Source organism: Mastacembelus armatus, chromosome 8, assembly GCF_900324485.2.
Source record: "Mastacembelus armatus chromosome 8, fMasArm1.2, whole genome shotgun sequence".
NCBI lineage: Eukaryota > Metazoa > Chordata > Actinopteri > Synbranchiformes > Mastacembelidae > Mastacembelus > Mastacembelus armatus.
In genome coordinates this window covers 20,125,988-20,144,857 of record NC_046640.1, presented here as the reverse complement: position 1 = coordinate 20,144,857, position 18,870 = coordinate 20,125,988, and the positions used below count along the sequence as shown (strand labels likewise).

The 18,870-nt window shown below is 41.9% G+C and overlaps 3 protein-coding genes across 3 annotated transcripts; 2 read left to right on the top strand and 1 right to left on the bottom strand.

Annotated features, from left to right (window-relative positions):
• Nucleotides 1-111: 111 nt before the first annotated feature.
• Nucleotides 112-3,885, bottom strand: ptx4 (pentraxin 4, long). The gene is made up of 5 exons (XM_026324127.2): nucleotides 3,598-3,885; nucleotides 3,315-3,483; nucleotides 2,657-2,835; nucleotides 1,163-2,253; nucleotides 112-993 (listed from the first exon to the last, which is right to left on the bottom strand). The coding sequence occupies exons 2-5, from the start codon at nucleotides 3,438-3,440 to the stop codon at nucleotides 266-268; spliced, it is 2,124 nt and encodes a 707-aa protein (XP_026179912.1). The 5' UTR covers nucleotides 3,441-3,483; nucleotides 3,598-3,885; the 3' UTR covers nucleotides 112-265.
• Nucleotides 3,886-4,331: 446 nt separating this feature from the next.
• On the top strand, nucleotides 4,332-10,199 carry slc2a6 (solute carrier family 2 member 6). Its single transcript, XM_026324128.1, has 8 exons — nucleotides 4,332-4,750; nucleotides 5,446-5,717; nucleotides 6,159-6,255; nucleotides 6,417-6,516; nucleotides 6,719-6,912; nucleotides 7,079-7,254; nucleotides 7,508-7,788; nucleotides 8,894-10,199. Exons 1-8 carry the CDS (start codon nucleotides 4,697-4,699, stop codon nucleotides 9,220-9,222), a joined length of 1,503 nt encoding a protein of 500 aa, XP_026179913.1. The 5' UTR covers nucleotides 4,332-4,696; the 3' UTR covers nucleotides 9,223-10,199.
• A 2,759-nt stretch (nucleotides 10,200-12,958) lies between these two features.
• Nucleotides 12,959-18,672, top strand: litafd (LITAF domain containing). Its single transcript, XM_026324137.1, has 5 exons — nucleotides 12,959-13,033; nucleotides 16,889-16,938; nucleotides 17,037-17,123; nucleotides 17,262-17,466; nucleotides 18,003-18,672. Exons 2-5 carry the CDS (start codon nucleotides 16,893-16,895, stop codon nucleotides 18,118-18,120), a joined length of 456 nt encoding a protein of 151 aa, XP_026179922.1. The 5' UTR covers nucleotides 12,959-13,033; nucleotides 16,889-16,892; the 3' UTR covers nucleotides 18,121-18,672.
• Nucleotides 18,673-18,870: the final 198 nt, after the last annotated feature.

Genomic DNA, 18,870 nt, shown 5'->3' with positions numbered 1-18,870 from the left:
GGGTTCATAATGTGAACTACAGGAATTTTGCCCCTGCTGAAGTGTAATAAGTAAGAAACTCCCTTTTTAAATATTCTGTGCTGTAATTTCCTGATGTTTTGATCTGCTGCGACTGATATGATGGTGTGTGTATATCCAAGTATTCAAAAATCTTAAAGAATTGTTTTAATTTGGCTTCTTCAGATTGGGTGAAGCAGAAGACAATTATAGCTCCTGCAGAAAGCAGTTAAATGGCTCTTTATTTGAATGCTGCTCCATAGCTTCATCACACGCAGTGCTCTAAACATTCACACGCCACCTGCTGCACCTCCCCATGTACCTCCTTTATATCCTCCATGCAAAGCACCACTCCCCTGGGCACACCTCTCCCTTCTGCCACCCCTTTCACCTCTGATGGGCTCAGAACCCGGTTCCATACCCTGAACCCTGCCATCTGCCCAGCAAAACCTTCAGCGGGGTCAAACCCTCCACCAACAGAGTCCTGCTCCTGCCCCAGTACCACTGATCCACCTCCAGGAATCTCCCAGCCCTTCCTGAAGTTGGATCCTGAAGAAGTTAGGTGTCTGTCATTATAGTACCAGAAACGACCCTGGATTGAGGACCAGAGGACACAAAGGTGGTGCCAGTGAGCGTCCAGTAGTGACGACACAGGAAGACGGCGATAGACAGTATCTCCAATGACAAAGTCCAGGGAGGGTGAGGAAGCAGACTTGTAGGAAGACGGTGAGACCAGAGAAGAGGAGTAAGAGTGGTCGGAGGATGAGGAAGAAGCAGACGAGGACATAGATGAAGCAGAGGAGTTTCGTCCAAACAGAACTACCTGGTTGTCATTGTCATGTGTGGCGTAGGAGAGCAGTGTGCCGACGTGTGAGGCCTCCACACGGAGCCACAGACACACAGAAAATTCAGGAAGGTCAGGAAGAGTCAAGAAGAAGCTGACGTAGTTCTCCGCTGATGCCGAGGGAAAGATCAGCATGGAGTCCACATTACAGACTGCAGACAGAGGGAGACGGAGGATATGTTCAGTTCTACAATCAATAAATAACCTATCCTGAAGCAAGCAAACAAGTCTCTACAAGGTACAAAAATGTTTCCAGGTGTTAGTCAACATGAATGTAGGAACAGGACAAAACACGGTTTGTCTACAATCACTCTGACTTACTGTTTGCATTCTTTTTGGGAACTGGTTTAGCAGGGATCTTGTGCCTCACAGGAAGCTGGAGTAAGTTATGGATCATAGCAGACTTCACCTTCGTGTCACTATCTTCCTCTTCTTCACCTTTCCATCTGCTAGTGCTGGGCTGATAAGACTCAGACTGGGGTTCAGAGAGAAAATCTGAGACCTGTGGCTGGGAACCCCCCACTCTGGTCCTGTTCTGTCTGTCTTTTGTGGGCTCAGAATGGGTTTGAACCAATGACTGGGGCTGGGGCCAGGTGGGACGACTGGGGTTGGCTACCTGGAATTGAGAATGAAACTGAGGCTTGGATGGTTGTTGGACCTGGGGCTGGATCTGGGACTGATTATAAGACTCACTTTGCCGAGACTGAAGTTGCTCCTGGTGGATTGGGTAAGGTTGTGTCTGGGCCTGAATCTGGACCTGTGACTGGGGATTGTAAGTATCTGGTTGGGGAAGGTAATCTGTGAACTGGGTTTTATGGTTTGGATGCTGGTCTTGTGCCTGTGGATGAGAGTCTAGCTGAGGTCTTGGCTTTTGGGCTTTTGGACGTTTAGGCTGGTTTGTTGCATGGTATTGATACAGCTTGGACTGTGAGGGCTTGTCAGTATTGGTTTGACTGATTCCTTCTGCTCTGGGTTGGGTATATCCACCCAGAATCCTCCCAGGCCTCCCTCCTTTATGGGTCTGGCTTCTCCTGTGTGGATTGTCATATTTCTGAGGTGTGATGTTAGAGCTGAGGGTCTCTCCCACCCTCCCTGACCCTCTGAGGCTGCCCCCTCCATTCCACTGCAGGACCTCACTGAGTCGCTCCTCCAGTCGAGTCACACGCAGCGCCTGGTTTTCCAGGGATTCCTGCAACCCTTTTAGCCCCACCAGCAGCTCGTCACGCTGGACCTGAAGGGCACCCAGCCGTTCCTCTTGGCTCTGAAACTCCAGAGTTAGATTGAAGAATTCTTCACTAAGATCAGGCTTCTGTTTCTGGGCGTGACGGCGATTCTCCCTTAGGTTCCTCTCCATCAAAGCCAGACGACCCTCCAGACGTTTATTTTTCTTCTCAAGCTTCCTACTCCACTCTCTGGGATGATAAACATATTTTTGTTTACTTCATGTAGTAATTACCTGTTGTTAAAAGTTCCTCGTGTAGTTTGTAGGCTGTGGTCTGCGCTTCGTTATCACATTTATTACAGGGCTGTTCTAAAAAAATGACTGAACATCTTGGATAAGAAAATGATTTGATAATCCCTCAGAAGAGCAAACATTTAAAGGAGAATCCACCCACTCAACACTGCAGATTTCCTAATATCTGACAAACAGCCATTAGCAATTTTTTAAAATTTATATTTAACCCAAACTGTCCACTCCTCTTCTCCAGCCTTCGCTCAACTTTCACAGCTTTATATAATGCCTTTGCTTGTTAAGCATACCCAGTCCACACACATATTTGGACCTATGAAGACCATTTGTCCACCAGCTCTAACCTGAGACCTTCTATCTCCTGCGTTGAGCTCTGCTTGAGGTGCTCGAGGTCCTGAGACATGTGATGGTAATGGTCATTCAGGGCCTGAATGCGACTCTCCAGGACCTGCGAGGAGTTTCTGCTCTGGTTCATGGCCAACATGTCCAAACGGGCCTTGGTCAGAGCCCGGAACTGCTGGAACTACCAGAGAAGAAATGGATTTTCTGCAGCTGTCTGGTAACCAATTTAAGGATCAGGAAAATACTCAAAATCTCCAGAAAAAAAACAAACACATGACATAATGACTTTTTATGTTGAACAATCATTATTATTGCAACACCATCTCAGCTTTCATCACTACTTTACAAAATGACTAATATTCTGAGAGCAGTGCAGAAACAAGGGGGCTGAGGGAAAGGGGCTAGCGGAAAACCAGCAGCTGCAGAAAACCACAATTTTACAGAGACGAGTCAGATAGTCAGTCATGATACACAGGAGCTTGTTTAAGTTGATGCACCACAAACTATTTGCAACTGTAACAGCTGCTACTGCAAAACAATTTGCATTAAAAAATTATATAATACCCTGGTACTCTTGTTAAAGTAATAAAAATGTACAATATTTTGATGGAAGTTGGGTACTCCTGATGTAAACACACACACAATCTGACTCAAACCCACCTGTTCATTGAGCCGTCGTAGTTTCTGGGATACTGGATCATTTCCCTGGACTTTTATGGGCTGAATCTGCAGCTGAAGTATGTGAACCAGGATCAGGAGCCAGTGTCCGGGCCTGAGGTTGCCCATGGTGTAGAGGAGCAGTGATAGATGCAGCTGGGCGCTTGGGTCCCTGTGTTAAAGTGTGGAGGGGAAAAATATAAGAGAGAAAGACATAGCTAAACAGGGCTGGTCTTGTTATACACAGTATATACACTACAAACACACACAACACACAAAAGCTCACCCCCGGACTGGGACAAGAACACATTTTCCATTTTCCAAACATCATCTGGGGACTGAGAGGAAATGCAGATGGATTTAACAGGTACTCAGCTTCTCTCTGTCTCTCTCGCTCACACATGAACAAGAAAAACCTAAAGCACCCTCCTCAAATCAATCTGCAAACTGACCTCCACCGTTTTTTAAATGCAGAATACTGTGAGCACATTCATCCACCCTGTGTGTGGAGCAACCTTAATGTTTCCTTTGGATCTTTGAAATGTTTGATTTATTAAGCTTTGATTTATTATGTCTTTAATATCAATCAGCAAAATAACACACAGTTCCCTCAGTGTGATCGTGCTTTGATTGGTGTGTATGTTAGTGTATTTGTGTGTGTTGTGTTGCAGCATAGCAGTAAATCTCATGATGTGTGGGCTGAGGGTGTAGCAGCCTGTACTTTCCTCTTCCTCCTGACTCAACTGACAGGGGATCTGCTCTCTTCTTGTTCTTCTGCTTTCTTTTGAATGGCCCAATCCAGGAATCTGCTGTTCACCCCTCTCTTCTGCTTTCTGCTCATGACAAAGTTACAACACAGTGACTTCATTTAGACTCCACTTAGAAACCTCCCACTGAGGGCAGAAAGAAGGGGGTAGTTTGCTTTTGTCGCCTGTATCCATGACATCTTGAGCAATATGTTTTTTTATTGAAAATGTTCAGCTATTCACATCATGAAATCAGTTTCACATGTGGAAATCTGGTGTAAACAGAGTTTTCAGTTTCCTTTTCATTGTGAACACCTGATACGTCAGGTTTTTTTTTTTCAGGCTGGAAAACCCTGATCTGCACATTGTTCACAGGAAGATGACCGGTCACCCTTCACAGTTTTCACTCGAATCCAGAAGATATGACTGCGTTTAAACAAAAGACTCATTTTAATCTCTAACCTTTAAAGAAGATTTAGCTTTTCTAGGAGCTTCACTGGAACAAGATATTTTTTTACAGACGAGGAGAGTTTTTCATCTTATACTTCAGTAATATTTTCTCCCTTTGTCGTGGAGAACAAACGGCCGTGAAACCCGGACACCTGTGATCAGGTTGCTGTGCGGTCTCCAGCTGCAGACATGGACGAAGAGACTCCACTGCTGAACAGAAGGTCAACATCAGCTGAATCAAAGGTTGGCAGCATTTTACTAGTTTGAATCATTTTAAAACACAATTAGTGTCCCTGCTGTGTCACCAGGTCACACTCAGATTTGAAAAAGTAATTTTGAGTCCAGTTTAATAAAAATCCTAAACAGTGATAGTAGTGAAAAACACAAGAACCAGTCAACACTGGTGCAACTGAACCTGTTCTAAATGTTCTGAGCTGCAGTTTTACTAATTGTGATGTAGCATAAATGAAGCACAGAAATACAATATTATCTATTTTAGCCATTTGGCAACTCTGGGGCATGATCTTCTCAGAATGGCAGCAGAATCCTGTTCCCAGTAGCAAACCTACAAAACACCCAGACTGCTGACAGAACAACATTGTTCATTATTGAGAAAGTGCTGCATGGAACTTTTAGTGGAGTAAACAAAGAAGCAGGCTGCCTAAAGTCAGTTGCCACGATCACCACTCATATATACCATGACAAAAACAAAAACTATAGACAACCATGAAAACCAGGTGTGGTCTATTTAATTATGAAACTGTTTATTTCATGTTTTTAGAAGAAAAGAGCATTGATATTTACTTTCATTAAAAAAGGAAGTTTTCAAGCCCCTAAATCTCAAACTTAACTTAACCCAAACTTTCTGACTAATTCTCTAATCACAACATACTCTCACTGTTCTTCCACTCTCATCTGTCCACATCTCTTCATCCCAGATCAATAACTCCAGGCTGTTCCTGGCAGTCTTCTCAGCCGTCCTGGGGAACTTTAACTTCGGTTACTCCCTGGTCTATTCGTCCCCTGTTCTGCCAAAGTTCAAGAGCCCTGATGCTGACCCCCTGCTGAGGATGGACACAGAGCAGGCCGCCTGGTTCGGCTCAATCTACACTCTGGGTGCAGCAGCCGGGGGGCTCGGGGCCATGCTGCTCAACGACATGATTGGACGGAAGCTGAGCATCATGGTGTCTGCAGTGCCGTCAACTATTGGGTGCGACTTAATGCTTCCTGTTAATTAAACTGCTAAACATGATGATACGTAGTTAGAATTTCACCTACATGACCCCAGCATTAAAATAGTGCTCATACTTTGTCTCAGTAACAAATCCATAGTCTATAAAATACACCAGACAAGGTCCACTTTAGATGATATTACTTAAACTCAGGGACAAACCGGTGGGATACGGTATTATTTTTTATTTTTACTTATTTTACTGCATTTTATATTTTGTATTCTACAACATAATTTTCATTTATCTAACTTCTGAATCTGAATTGTATTATCTGAAAAATACCTTTAAATGTATTGTGTACCTTTATATTATGTATTTAAAATGTACACACACCGCAGTAAGAACACGATGCTTTTGAAGCCATGATGTCTGTATATGAGTGTAAATATTTTCTTCTTGTCTGTACATGCATATCTCAGGTACTTGCTGCTTGGAGGAGCTGTAAACCTGTGGATGCTTCATGTGGGGCGTTTCCTCACAGGTGTTGCTGGTGGGATGACAGCAGCATCGATTCCTGTAGGTTCTTAGGCAGACATGGATTTTGTCCTTTTTCAATTACAGTTGACAATTATAAGGATAATTATGAAATTAATATGTGATTTGTTCTTATGGTTTGCTGTCTGAATTCATACTACATGCATTGTTTGTTTGTTTGTTTTTTTGTGCTTATGTCACAGGTTTACATCTCAGAGATCTCCCACAAAGCCGTGAGAGGAGCTCTGGGCTCTTGTCCTCAAATCACTTCTGTGTTTGGGTCCTTGACGCTCTATGCCCTGAGTAGGAACATACTCCACATTTTTTATATGTTAGCTGTGTAGTTTGAGTAGTATCTAATAAACACTACTCATCATGGATGTTGATTTTTTGGGATTATTATTATTCTTTGGTTTTTATTATTTTGGGGTTTTTTTCAGGGTTTTTTTTTTTTTTGCTCTGTTGCTCATGATATCATAATCTCAGTATTGTATGTAATGAACAGGTCTGGTGGTACCATGGCGCTGGTTGGCCATAGCAGGAGAGGTGCCAGCTGTGCTGATGGTTGTGCTGCTGATGTTCATGCCCTCTTCCCCCAGGAGGCTTCTCTCTTTGGGCCGAGTGCAGAAGGCTGAGAAGGCCCTGCGCTGGCTGAGGGGAAGTCAGTACGACACCCACAGCGAGCTCAGTGCTATACAGGTAAGAGACAGACAGCGGCTTTTATGTGTGTTAACAAGGGCCAGGGGAGAGAACAGTAATCACTTATCTGTTCTCGCACATTGACTTCAGTGGTATACATGCTAGAATATTCAAAACGTACAAAGTAGTACATCTACATATGTTTCTTATGTTTCCACCAATGCAGCACAGCATCAACACACAGGAAAAAGTCACCTTATCCCAGCTGGTCACACCTGTCTACTACCGGCCAATCATCATCTCTGTGGTGATGCGTTTCCTGCAGCAGATGACGGGCATCACCCCCATCCTAGTCTACCTGCAGCCCATCTTTGCCCTGAGCCAAGTCTCCCTGGAGCCTAAGTAGGAGAAATATTCTACATTTAATTATTATGTACTTATTTGTCTATCTCCTGATTTGACTGTTAATCTTGTTGTTTGTTGTTCAGATAAAGCTTAATTCTTCCTTAATGCAAACATATGATCTGTCTACCAGTTAGGTCACATTCACTGTGCAAATCATGATTTGTAAATTATTATGTTTTTAAAATGATATTGCAGATTTCAATCCCAGCATGCTCTACGTACTGACCGGCGCTTGTTCGGTATCTTTCAGGTACGATGCTGCCATTGTGGGTTTGGTTCGCCTCTTTTCTGTCCTCACAGCAGCCAGTCTGATGGACAAGGCGGGACGCAAAGCCCTGTTGTACACATCAAGCATGCTGATGTTCCTGTCCACGCTGACTCTGACCATGGTTTCCCACACCACACCCTGCCCTCCAGGCCCTGCTCCTCCAAACCACACAGACTATAACACCATCGGGTACAGTTTAGAGGCCAGCCACCAGAGTTCTGCAGGCCTCATTCCTCTCATCAGCACTATGGTTTTTATATTTGGTGAGTGTTGCAAGCAGCTTCCAACTGTTGCTGAAAGTTCATGCTTTACCAAGTCCTATCTTTGTATTTAACCATGGACACAGACTGGCTCTATAGAGGTGATATCTGCCGGTCTGTACACTGCTTTTACCCAGACTGACCTCTGAGCAGCTGCTGAATGGATTTGGCACAAATATTCAAATCCACTTACTTCTCATCTAGTGCTAGAATATTATTGTCTAATACTTTGGCTAATGACCAAATGATTGGCTCAAAGCTCTACCGCAACATGGATGTACTTATTGTATAATCCTATTTGTACTAATTACTGCTGCTCCTTCGGCCTTATGACAAGGAGACAGCAAATACCAAAGCAGGGTGTAATATTAGCGTGCTAACATGCTAATATTACACCCTCTCTAAGCATCACAATAAAAAACATCAGCATGTGAGCGTTGTCATTGGGAATATGTTAGCGTGATGATGTCCATAAACAGCCTGTCAGAGCTTCAAGTCTGACCATTGCTGTGGTGTGGTGTTGTTTTTGGTTTATTCCAGTTATGTAACACAGGGACAAGCAAACTAGGACCTACAGTCAAACGTTAACATGGATGCAGTTAAATTGGGTGGAGGTTTGATAACCTGTACGACAGGTGTCTCTATACAAAGCATGTGCTTTTTGCATTAATTTACTTTTTGTCCTAACAAGTTGTGACCTGTTGAGTCATTGTGTTATTATTGGCTGTTAAAGGATGATGATTAACTGCTGTCAACATACATCCCCCACCTTGGGTGTTGTGCTGCTAAATTAGTTCAATTGGTTTTGATTGTGTTCTCACACCTTACTTAAAACCGAAAACATCTGTGTTGTTGGGTGGTGCGACTTGGGGAAACTGCTGTCATCTGTCCAAAGTCAGACCTGAAGGAGTAGACGGATTATTTAAGTGTCTTTTTTATATAATATAAATATTTATAGTTTTTTAAATAAGATGTACCTGAGAAACTCTGAAAACATAGCAGGGTCAGTGCCCTAACAAAGGCCTATATATGACTTTTGTGGCTCTTATTTTGCTATGACGTAATCTTCTTTCATATCAGCATTGTCACATTGTTGTCTGTCTCCTAGGATACGCCATGGGATGGGGCCCAATCACATGGCTGCTGATGTCAGAGGTGTTGCCCCTGGTGGCCAGAGGCGTGGCTTCAGGCCTTTGTGTCACTGTCAGCTGGTTAACCGCCTTCATGCTCACACACGCCTTCACACACCTGGTGGACAGCTACGGGCTTTATGTGCCCTACCTGTGTTTCACAGTCGTGTGTGTCCTCTGCCTGCTGTTCAACGCCGTGTGCATCCCAGAGACCCGCGGACGCTCGCTGGAAGAAATAGAGAACTATTTCAGGACAGGACGCACATTCACCATCAAGCGCACTCAGTCCACTGTGCAGTCGAGCTGAAGCTTGTAGATCAGTGTTTGCAATCAGTTTTGGTGATGGTGTAGCTCTAAAATCTGAATAAAGAGATTCTTTTATTGATAGAGGTACATAGAGTACATAGAGGTTGTATGTTCCTAAGAGCGTAAAACCCTGAGAAATGGACCACTAGGAAAATTACTGAGCCCAGATGGACTACTGGTCATTCAGAGAGACTAGAAGCATCTGCCAGAAGGTCAAGATCAGCCCACTGTTGTAAACGTACACAAATTATAGACTTGTTTTATTTACAACATGCCATTGTCTTAAAGTAATATATCATCACTGAACACTGTGTTTTCATATTATTCCATGTTGCCACACACTTTCACTGACAGGTGTGGTGCAGGGTGCACTTAACTCCAACTCAGTGTTTCTGTGCTGATGCTGATTTTCTGCTGGTTGTAGTATTAATTATTAATTATTATATGTATTTTACACCGAGTCATGGGTGCGATCTTAAAATGTCGTCCGAAATCTAAATATACACAGAGTGAAAATAAACTCAAATCCTTAAAAGTTTACAAAACAAAAACAGGTCTAGCTTCTTCTTAGTCCGTAAAAGGAAAAAAAGGAAGTGATAATGACTCAGCAGGTTACATGTCACAGTACCTGCTGTCAGTGTCACAGGTTTGAGTCTGACTCACAGACAAGGACACACAGTGACTTTTGCCATTATTTATCAGCAATGACTTGATCTTTATGTCATTTGCTCATTAGCTCGTGTGGCCAAATTCTTAAAAATATTTAAAATCACAGTACTGAATTATACACAGTTATAGATATACAATTGTACATTAGACTAATTATTGCATTACACTGTGTGGTGTTTGTTTGTCAGAATGTATTAAAGACAATGCACCTGCTGTAATGTTACTTGTATGGAAACTGTCTGATGTGAATCTGCATAGTCTGCAGTGTTTTATTGACGGTGAACTTTATCAAAGGGAGGACACACTGCAGGTTTCGTTGTCTGTCTGTGTGTGTGTGTGTGTGTCTGTGTGTGTGTGTGTGTGTGTGTGTGTGTGTCTTTGATCTCACCACACCTTGCTAAACTAGTATGTACATAATTGACAAACATGAAAAAGGATAAATGCATCATTATCAATCTTTTATCTTGTAAAACCATTATGCTCATATGATCAAACACAGTACTAGAATGGCTTATTGGTTTAGTTGTGTATAATGCTCTACTGAGCTGCTGCATAAATAGCAAATGTATTTATTTTACCATGACATTCAAGATCTGCTCAGCTAGAAATTGTAACAATGAGTGGGAGAGTTGTCAAAGCCTAATGGGAGCTGTATTGTTGAATACTCCCAAAATAACTGGTCTCTTTGTTCAAATCATATAGTGATATAATTTCATTAGATTAATATAATATACTTTAATTACAGTAGCATAGTAGAAAGTAGATTTAATCTAAAACAAGGACAGTATCAAGATTTAGTTTTTCTAACACCAGTAAATGAGTGACACATACACAGTTAGAGTATTTAACACTAAAATGATAAATCAATTTTATGCAAGAATTTATTTGTGATTAAAAAAGTCTTTTACCTGTGATGGACTGGTGACCTGTCCAGGGTGCGCCCCTGCCTTTCACCCAAAGACAGCTGGGATAGGCTCCAGCAGATCCTGAGACCCAAAGCTTGATCAAAGCTTTTCAGTTCTGTATAAGGTCTCTGTTATCACAAACAGACATTTTCCATAATATAATCAGAAGTAATAACTGATCAGTTATTGACATTGAATCCATTCTTCTGGTCTGCAACATGTCTGTACATGGATAAAACAATTTATTTTATCAGTTGTGTGTTTTCCTCTCTTTTTAGAACGATTGTTTATTAAATGAAAGACGATTGGTATCAGTACAAACAGTGAGGACACTGAGTGGAAACAGGAATCAGCCTCTGCCAAATCACTTAGAAATGTACCTGTTTACACAAAACATGGAAACACAAACACACATGCACCTCAGCCTGTTTAAGGAATGTAAATGTCTGTAGGGATGGGTCTATCAGCTGGAATGTTGTTCATCAGGCCCATCGAAACACTCACCCTGACACACACACACACACACACACACACACACACACACACACACACACACACACATTAACACCTCTCCCACTTCCAGGCAACACCCCACAGTCTCACTTACACACATTTTCACGCTGCAGATGTTCCTACTGTGGTTTTTAGAGAAAAAAAAAACGATTTTAAACGTGGACACACTCTGAGATTATATCATAACGTCTCACATTCACAGAAAGATAAACTGACAGAGGGCTGCATTTTTATAGTGGACAGGATTTAAAATATGTTTAAGCATATCAAGCATGTCTGTATAAAATAAGGTTCCACGCTTGACTTTTCAACACTCAGACTGCTGCCTCCTGATCTCTTGACTCCTGATGTTGGGAACACTGGTATGCTGGAAATCATTAATATTTACTTTCCAGCATTCCTTAATGTACCTGTGAGGAGTTTTTAGGAAAGCCAGCCCCCAGCAGTACTCTGTGACTGAGCTGACCAACAGTGGAAAAATGTGGTTGAACTGGCCTGAACCCAGTTACATGAGAGAAAATGCAAAACCTCCCAGACAACGTTTGAGCTGAAATGTAATGATGTGACCACAACAAAAGAAAACAAAGGCATGTTTGTCTCTTCCAAATAAAATCCCCCTTCATCAATGCAGCTAAAACAAGAGGCATTAAAGCATCACATTTGCTTAACATGAGAGCACTGATACTGTGCTCACAGCTGACACAAAGACTGGAAACAGGGAGAAAGCTCATGTAACATGCTACACCTGGTTTCATTCATACAAAGAGCCACGAGTAAACAGAGCAGGTCAAAGACTAAACATCGTTTGCTTTACACTTTTTCCATGTTGTAAACTAACAACACACATATAACACATTTGGTTGGTGAGCCAAAGCCAGGCTAACTCTTTATTTCTGGTCCTTATGCTAAGCTAAGCTAAGCTATGCTAACGAGCCTCAGTACAGATACTAGACTGGTATTAAATTTCTCGTCTAACTCTTAGCAAAGATTTTTGAGCCTGTCAGACTTTTGCTTTCCAGCTCAACGATCTTGATTTAATGTCAGTATGAAAAAGAAAAAATGTATTTCTCGTGATCAAAAAATGTTTAATGTTTATTATTAGTTTCTAGTTTTTTTGTCTCTAATGTACATATTAAAAAAAAAAAAAAAGTATTTTTGGTCCTGACACTCTACAGCTTATACCTGCATGTAATCATATTTGGACTTTTATATGTCTTGTTCTGTCATGAATCAAACATTTGTCCCTTTTTAGATAATAATTTATTTTTAGGCTCTAATATACACCAGCATTTCTCCTTCGAACTCTGGTCTGAACAGAGTGTCTCATCACGGTCCGGGCTCTTTGTTGACACAGGAAAAAAGATTCTTCTGACCAGCGTATAGTTTTTGTCATGTGTTAGCTGAAACAACACATCGCAGGTAGAAAACAAGTTATTCTCATATGACAGAGTGACACACACATACACACACACACTCCCTCAATAATCTCAGAAAGACAGAACAAGAAGAGGACCAGTACAGTTTTTCAGAGGAACACCTAAACCACCTAGTGACTCATTCTTGCTGCATATTCACGTCTTTGTAGGGGGAGGGTGGGGCTGTGGGCAGAGCCAGGGCGAGGCTTGTAGAGAGACAGGTGAGACAGGTGGACGACAACCTGCTGGGACTCTACATCAGCAGCTGCAAACACACATCACTGCATACTGACTGCAACACCTGGTCAAGGTAAGACAGACACACGAATATGTGATGTACACAGAGAGGGTTGTATTTTCCTTTTGCTTGTACCTGTGAGATAAACTACAATATGTTAAATGATCAGAAAAAACCGATTGGTAATTATTAGAAAGTGGAGATAAAACAAAAACAAACACTAGTCAATAATAATATATGCTGTCTCCAAAGGGCAGAGAATTTAGTTGCAACTGTTAATAACGTCATGTTCGTACTTTTGAAGACACCAGAGCAACATACTCCTGTTTTGCTGCTTATACCTGCTGTCTCTCCTCCTCTTGCCTGATGTTTCCGATTGTTATTTTTACGATTTATGGATTTGACATTTGAGCTTTTGAACTATACATGCAGACATGGGTGTAGTCCTGCATAGGTGCTGCTGTAAAAACTCTGTGCTTCTTGTTATGTGACACAGACTGGTATTTCTGGGTTTAGAACATGCCATTGGGCTGAAACAGTATCAGGATGTAGGACATTAAGCAGAAACGTTTACTTTTTAAATAATGGTCTGCTGTGAACGAAAGTAGACTTTTATTACTGGACATGATCTGAATCGTGGTTGTTGTTGCATTGCAGTTTTAGGTTTTTTCCAGTCGTTTGGCTCCTGGTTACACATGGAAGGATTTATGGTTTGTGTTTTGAATAGCAGGACATCAGTGAGCAGCTTAGGTGTTAAGGGCGTTTTCTGTGTACGTTTTATTGCTCGTGTACATCAGGTTATACATGACATGATTTTAGATGTAGGTTTCTAAAAAGCGATGCTGATTTGCACTAACATCTTGAAGTCATGAAAGGTTTCATGTGGAAAAGAGGGAAATTTCTCTAGTCACAGTTACAGACTGGAAATAATCACAAGACTATAAACTGTGACTGGACTTCATGCCAGTTTCTGTCACTGAATCTGAGCAGTGTCATGTTTTTCCCTTTTAATTTCTATTTATAACAGACACTCTATTCCACTGTCACCAGAAAAACACAAACTCAAAACCAGAACTTTGAACCTTGATTCATTTATTTTTAAATTTGAATGTCACAGTTTTTTTGTTTTGTTTTGTTTTGTTTTGTTATATTATACGATGATGTGAAGGAAAAATTAGTTAATACATCACAAAAATCAGAGTCTGAACTAGGTGAAAGGAAAATGTACCTGATGAACTGATTGGTTTAATACATTGTTAAACAGCCGTTGGAATAGCCACATGTGATGATGATTTTTTAGGTCTCCCCTTGTTCGTCCTTTTCTCTGTCACACTGAGAATCAAGTCAGGTTTGACCAGACCACGTACAGTAAGGCCACACCTGGGTGTGTTAACTTGTCCAGATGAAAAACTTAGCATCAGAAAATCCAAGTTTCACTGAACTCAACACATCAATTTGCAGCTGATGTGCTGTTAAACCACATCAGATGTGTCAAAGGATGTTAGCAAGGAAACCCACTAAAACTCTTCTCGGGTTTGTCAGCAGAACACGGTGGATGGGAGGTCGTGCTGTGGTCCCATCCATTTCATCCTCCATTAATCCACCAACATGGAGACAGAGCAAATGCCATGTGAGCAAAGGTCATGTGCCTCTGTTCCCACAGAGCACTTATTGTTTGAACTGTAGCTTCCGACTTTCCTTCATTGTGCCTTTAAAGCATCTCTGTAATGTGGCAGATGGATTTTTTGGAGGCCGCACCCAATCGCCACCTCCATCAACGGCCTTTCGTCGCAGCATAGGAGCCATGTAGAGAGGGGACTGACTTAAATAGTCATTTGCTTTCTGCTGTTTATTTATTTCCTGGACACTTTAAATTAACTTCTTGTCTGTCTATGTTTTAGTTGCACTTAATCTTTTTCATGTGATAGAAACAATGTGGACGGTCAGTAGTTTTTAACAGTCATAGTTCAGTTATATGGCAGCGTCACGGTCTGTCTTCAGGCGTTATTTTCTCACTTCAGTCATCCTCCTCAGAAAAAAGCTGCTGGAAACAACCAAATCAACTGTTTTCTTGACTAACCTGAAGCCAACACACCCAAACGCTCCAATTATTGTCACACCAGCTGTTCATAGCACCACTGAACAGAGCCAGTGAGTCCGACAGCAACCACTTATCCGAGATCCGCTCCCCTACCTACGCTAACGAGCAAGAAACTGCTGAAGCTGTGGAGAGACAGCTTTCCTCATTCCTCGTTCTCATTCCTCTGAGACATTTTGGAAATACATTGAAATTTCCATTTCTGCCCCACTGGGCATTTTATGTGTGACAATCTGATTTCAGTTCTTATTTTTTGTGTCACACACAAACCCACTTAACAGATTTCCGATCAGGATTCAGATTTGTGCAAAGCCAAAGTTTACTGGTGAGCTCATCAGCAGCAGCAGTTTTGGTTGACGCACCTTCAGTCTGACTCAGAGAGAAACATGCAGCTCAGTCACATTCCTGCACCAACATATGGGCGTGTGTGTGTGTGTGTTGATCACCTTGAGCACCTTGAGCAACGAAGTGGCCAATCTCCTGCAGATCCAAAGCAATGACAGGTGATAAATGACTAAACCTCAGGTGCATGTAGTGAATAGTAGGAAGGTGGTGTGTGTGTGTGTGTGTGTGTGTGTGTATGTATGTATGAGGCGAAAGTGTGTGTTTGAATAGGTGACAATGAGATGTGCATTGGACCTGGACACTGAAGTCTCAGTTTTTTAACATTTTAACGGTTCAATCGTTTATTCTGGACTAATTAAAGTATGAAGGAGGCACAGTTTGGTTATTTGTCGGTCAGATTGGTGTCACCTATTTATCTTTGAATGAGGCCTCGTCCAACTTTGAGAGATGTTTGTTGTCTGAGCTGTTGAGTGATGCCAGCTGTTCCTGCAGGACGTCAGGTTGGTTTGTTACAGGAATCTCAGCTTCATCCTCTGATTTGGCCTTTGATCATAACAAATTCATGTTTAGCTGCATTTTTATTTGCACTTTATTTTTATTTTATCTGCCTGGTTTTGTGGGATATTATCGTCATGGCTGACATTCATCATTGGTGTAGTCACGGGGGCTCGATGAGGATTGTTTGCATGCCAGCGGACTGCTTCATGTAATTAAAAAGTAGTAAGGTCAATATTCCATTCACAGATGGAAGAAGAATGCGGCTGTGAGAAATGACCACATGTACATCCACCTGGCACCGTTTGAGAAACACTGACAATTTTTAAAAGATATAAATGATCACTCAGAAAACTGAAAGTGGTCAGACAGAATGTAGATTAACTGTAGCTGTTATTATGATGGAGACACATTTCACCATGTTAAGTGATATTTTCACAAAAAAATGTGTAAATTTCTAAACACAACTGTATGTGCAGTTTATTTACGTACTTCTGTACTTTAAAAACACGTCCAATGGATTTACCTGCATGATTTAAGGTGTTTCAGCTTCTTTACACGACGTCAAATGGGCAAAGAACATTTTGAATTTTTTGTCTAATTTTGAACAATAAATCATTTTGAAGAGTCATCGTTAAAGTTGAATCCTTTAAATGAATCAATAGCACAATGAGGATGACTCAGCTATTAAAAGTCTGAAGAAATGTCTACGTCCCCTCAGCAGGGATGACTCTCACGAGCAGCAGCTCAGAGAGTCACGCCCGGGCATTTCCCTCAGGGCTGCTGCTGCTGCTACACACAATGTAGGATACATAACCTGTGGTGACAACTAACCCATCAGACATTTCAATCAGGAACTGCCAGATGTTTGTTGTACTTTAGCTCCATCTAGGGGCAAAAAGGAGGAGCACTGGGTGGGAAAGTATCGTTCCAGCACTAAGACAGATCGCAGGTATATTTAATACATGTTGTCTGTGCTCTCTCTCCAGCACGATGAGTGCAGATGGACAGAAGGAGCTTCCTCCCTACATCTTACCAGGTGAGTCCAAACACACATAGTTCATCATCATCATCATCATCATCACTGGCTCATTAACTCCATCTTGTTTCTGTTTCTTCCTTCTTCTTCTGGTCCAGTTGAAGGTCAGGGGGATGGAGTAAAGGTCTACCATGTCCACACCCCCTTCACTCCTCCCACCACACAGAGCAACACTGTCTCACCAGGTAAACTCACACCTGATGCTATTTTGGAATAACATGCTAGAAACCTGAGCAATAGTTTGTTTATTCTAGTTTATCGTTGTTTCCTCACCTCCTTCTCTTCTCGACTGACCCCTGGCTCCGCTTCTTTTCATCCCTCAGTGTACACAAGCGGAGGAGGCGGCTTGGGTTCAGGCGCCGTATCTGGTGGAGATGGCAAAAGGAAGTTTGTGAGCTATGAAACGGCGCTGGGCAGATCTCCTGGCATGACGACCTGCACTTCCTGCCAGACGCAGGTCATGACCAACGTCACCTACAAAGCAGGGACCTACGCCTGGCTGATGTGTCTACTCTTCATCTGCTGTGGGTGAGTGTGTTGTTGTAGTTTGGCCAAATTAACCAGACTGCTGGGTTCCTAGAGAACACACCGAGCACACAGCAAACTATGCATCCACATGCAGACCAGAGACCAGCCAGTAAAGGCCTAAGACAAGGCCACATCCTTCGCTCATAATACAGGACCTGCCAGAGCTGATCTTGTACCTTAGTGGTGAAGAATCTGTAACAACTTTGCAATGAATCAGATTAACAAGTGATTAACAAGTGACAGTTGGAGCAGATTTTGGCTAATTGAAAAACAAGTCAGTCTCACAGTATTTTAATCTGGAAAGTTCTGTCAGAATCGCCACATTGAACATTAATATTAGAAAAAGCAGGAAAAGAAAAACAAATATAAACATTGTGGTGATCCAACACTAAGCTGTCACCTGGGCCTGACTTCTTTTTATGAAATTAAATGAAAAACAACGACAACAAATGTGACCTACAAATGAAGAACGGTCAAAACAAAGCAAATACTGGCAGGAAGCTGCATGACACCAACTCTGTGTGTGTGTGTTACAGGTTAGTGCTGTGCTGCTGCCTGATTCCATTCTTCATGAAAAACTTCAAGGATGTGTACCACACATGCCCCCGCTGCAACAAAATCCTGCACGTGGAGAAGAAAAAATGCTGTAAATGACGACCATGAGGGCAGGAATGGAGCCATAGAAATGAGAAACAACATCCTGTCACCTCTCTCTGTCTTTGTGTTACCGGGTAAAAAACAAGCTTTTGCACCATTTTCGGACACGGACAGACAGAGGTCACAGTTCAGTTGTAGCTTATTTCTATGGATGAGCCGCTGCATTAGCCAAAGCAAGCTCAAACATAAATGACATTTTAACATTACATCGTATTATTAGCAAACAGACTGGGGTGGTTATGTTCACACAGCTCACTTTTAACATGCAAGTTAAATTAAACACCTCATTCACTATTTGGGAGTCAACATATTTTTGCCCCATTACAGCAGAAATGCCATTATTCTACTCAGAAACTTTTGCATAGGCTAATGCTAAAATGAAGGCTTGTACATAGACTTTTTTTTTTTCAAGGGATTGTGCATTTGAAATTTAAACAGACCAGCCCTCCATTTGTTAGTGCCAGGGACTGCCAGGGCGTTCGGATTAAAAAAAAAAAAAAAAAAGAGACCGCACTGTCATACAGGCCAACACTTCCATTAAACCAGAGCGTTCGGATTAAAAAAAAAAAAAGAGACCGCACTGTCATACAGGCCAACACTTCCATTAAACCAGAGCAGAGAACAAACGGGAGAATATCTGTGTAGTTGGTGCACATTTGGTTTGTGTTGGCACTTAGGTTTTTAATCAAACGAGAACAGTGTGTTCTGTTTATATGTTATTCTCATATGAAAGGATGAAGGGGCAAT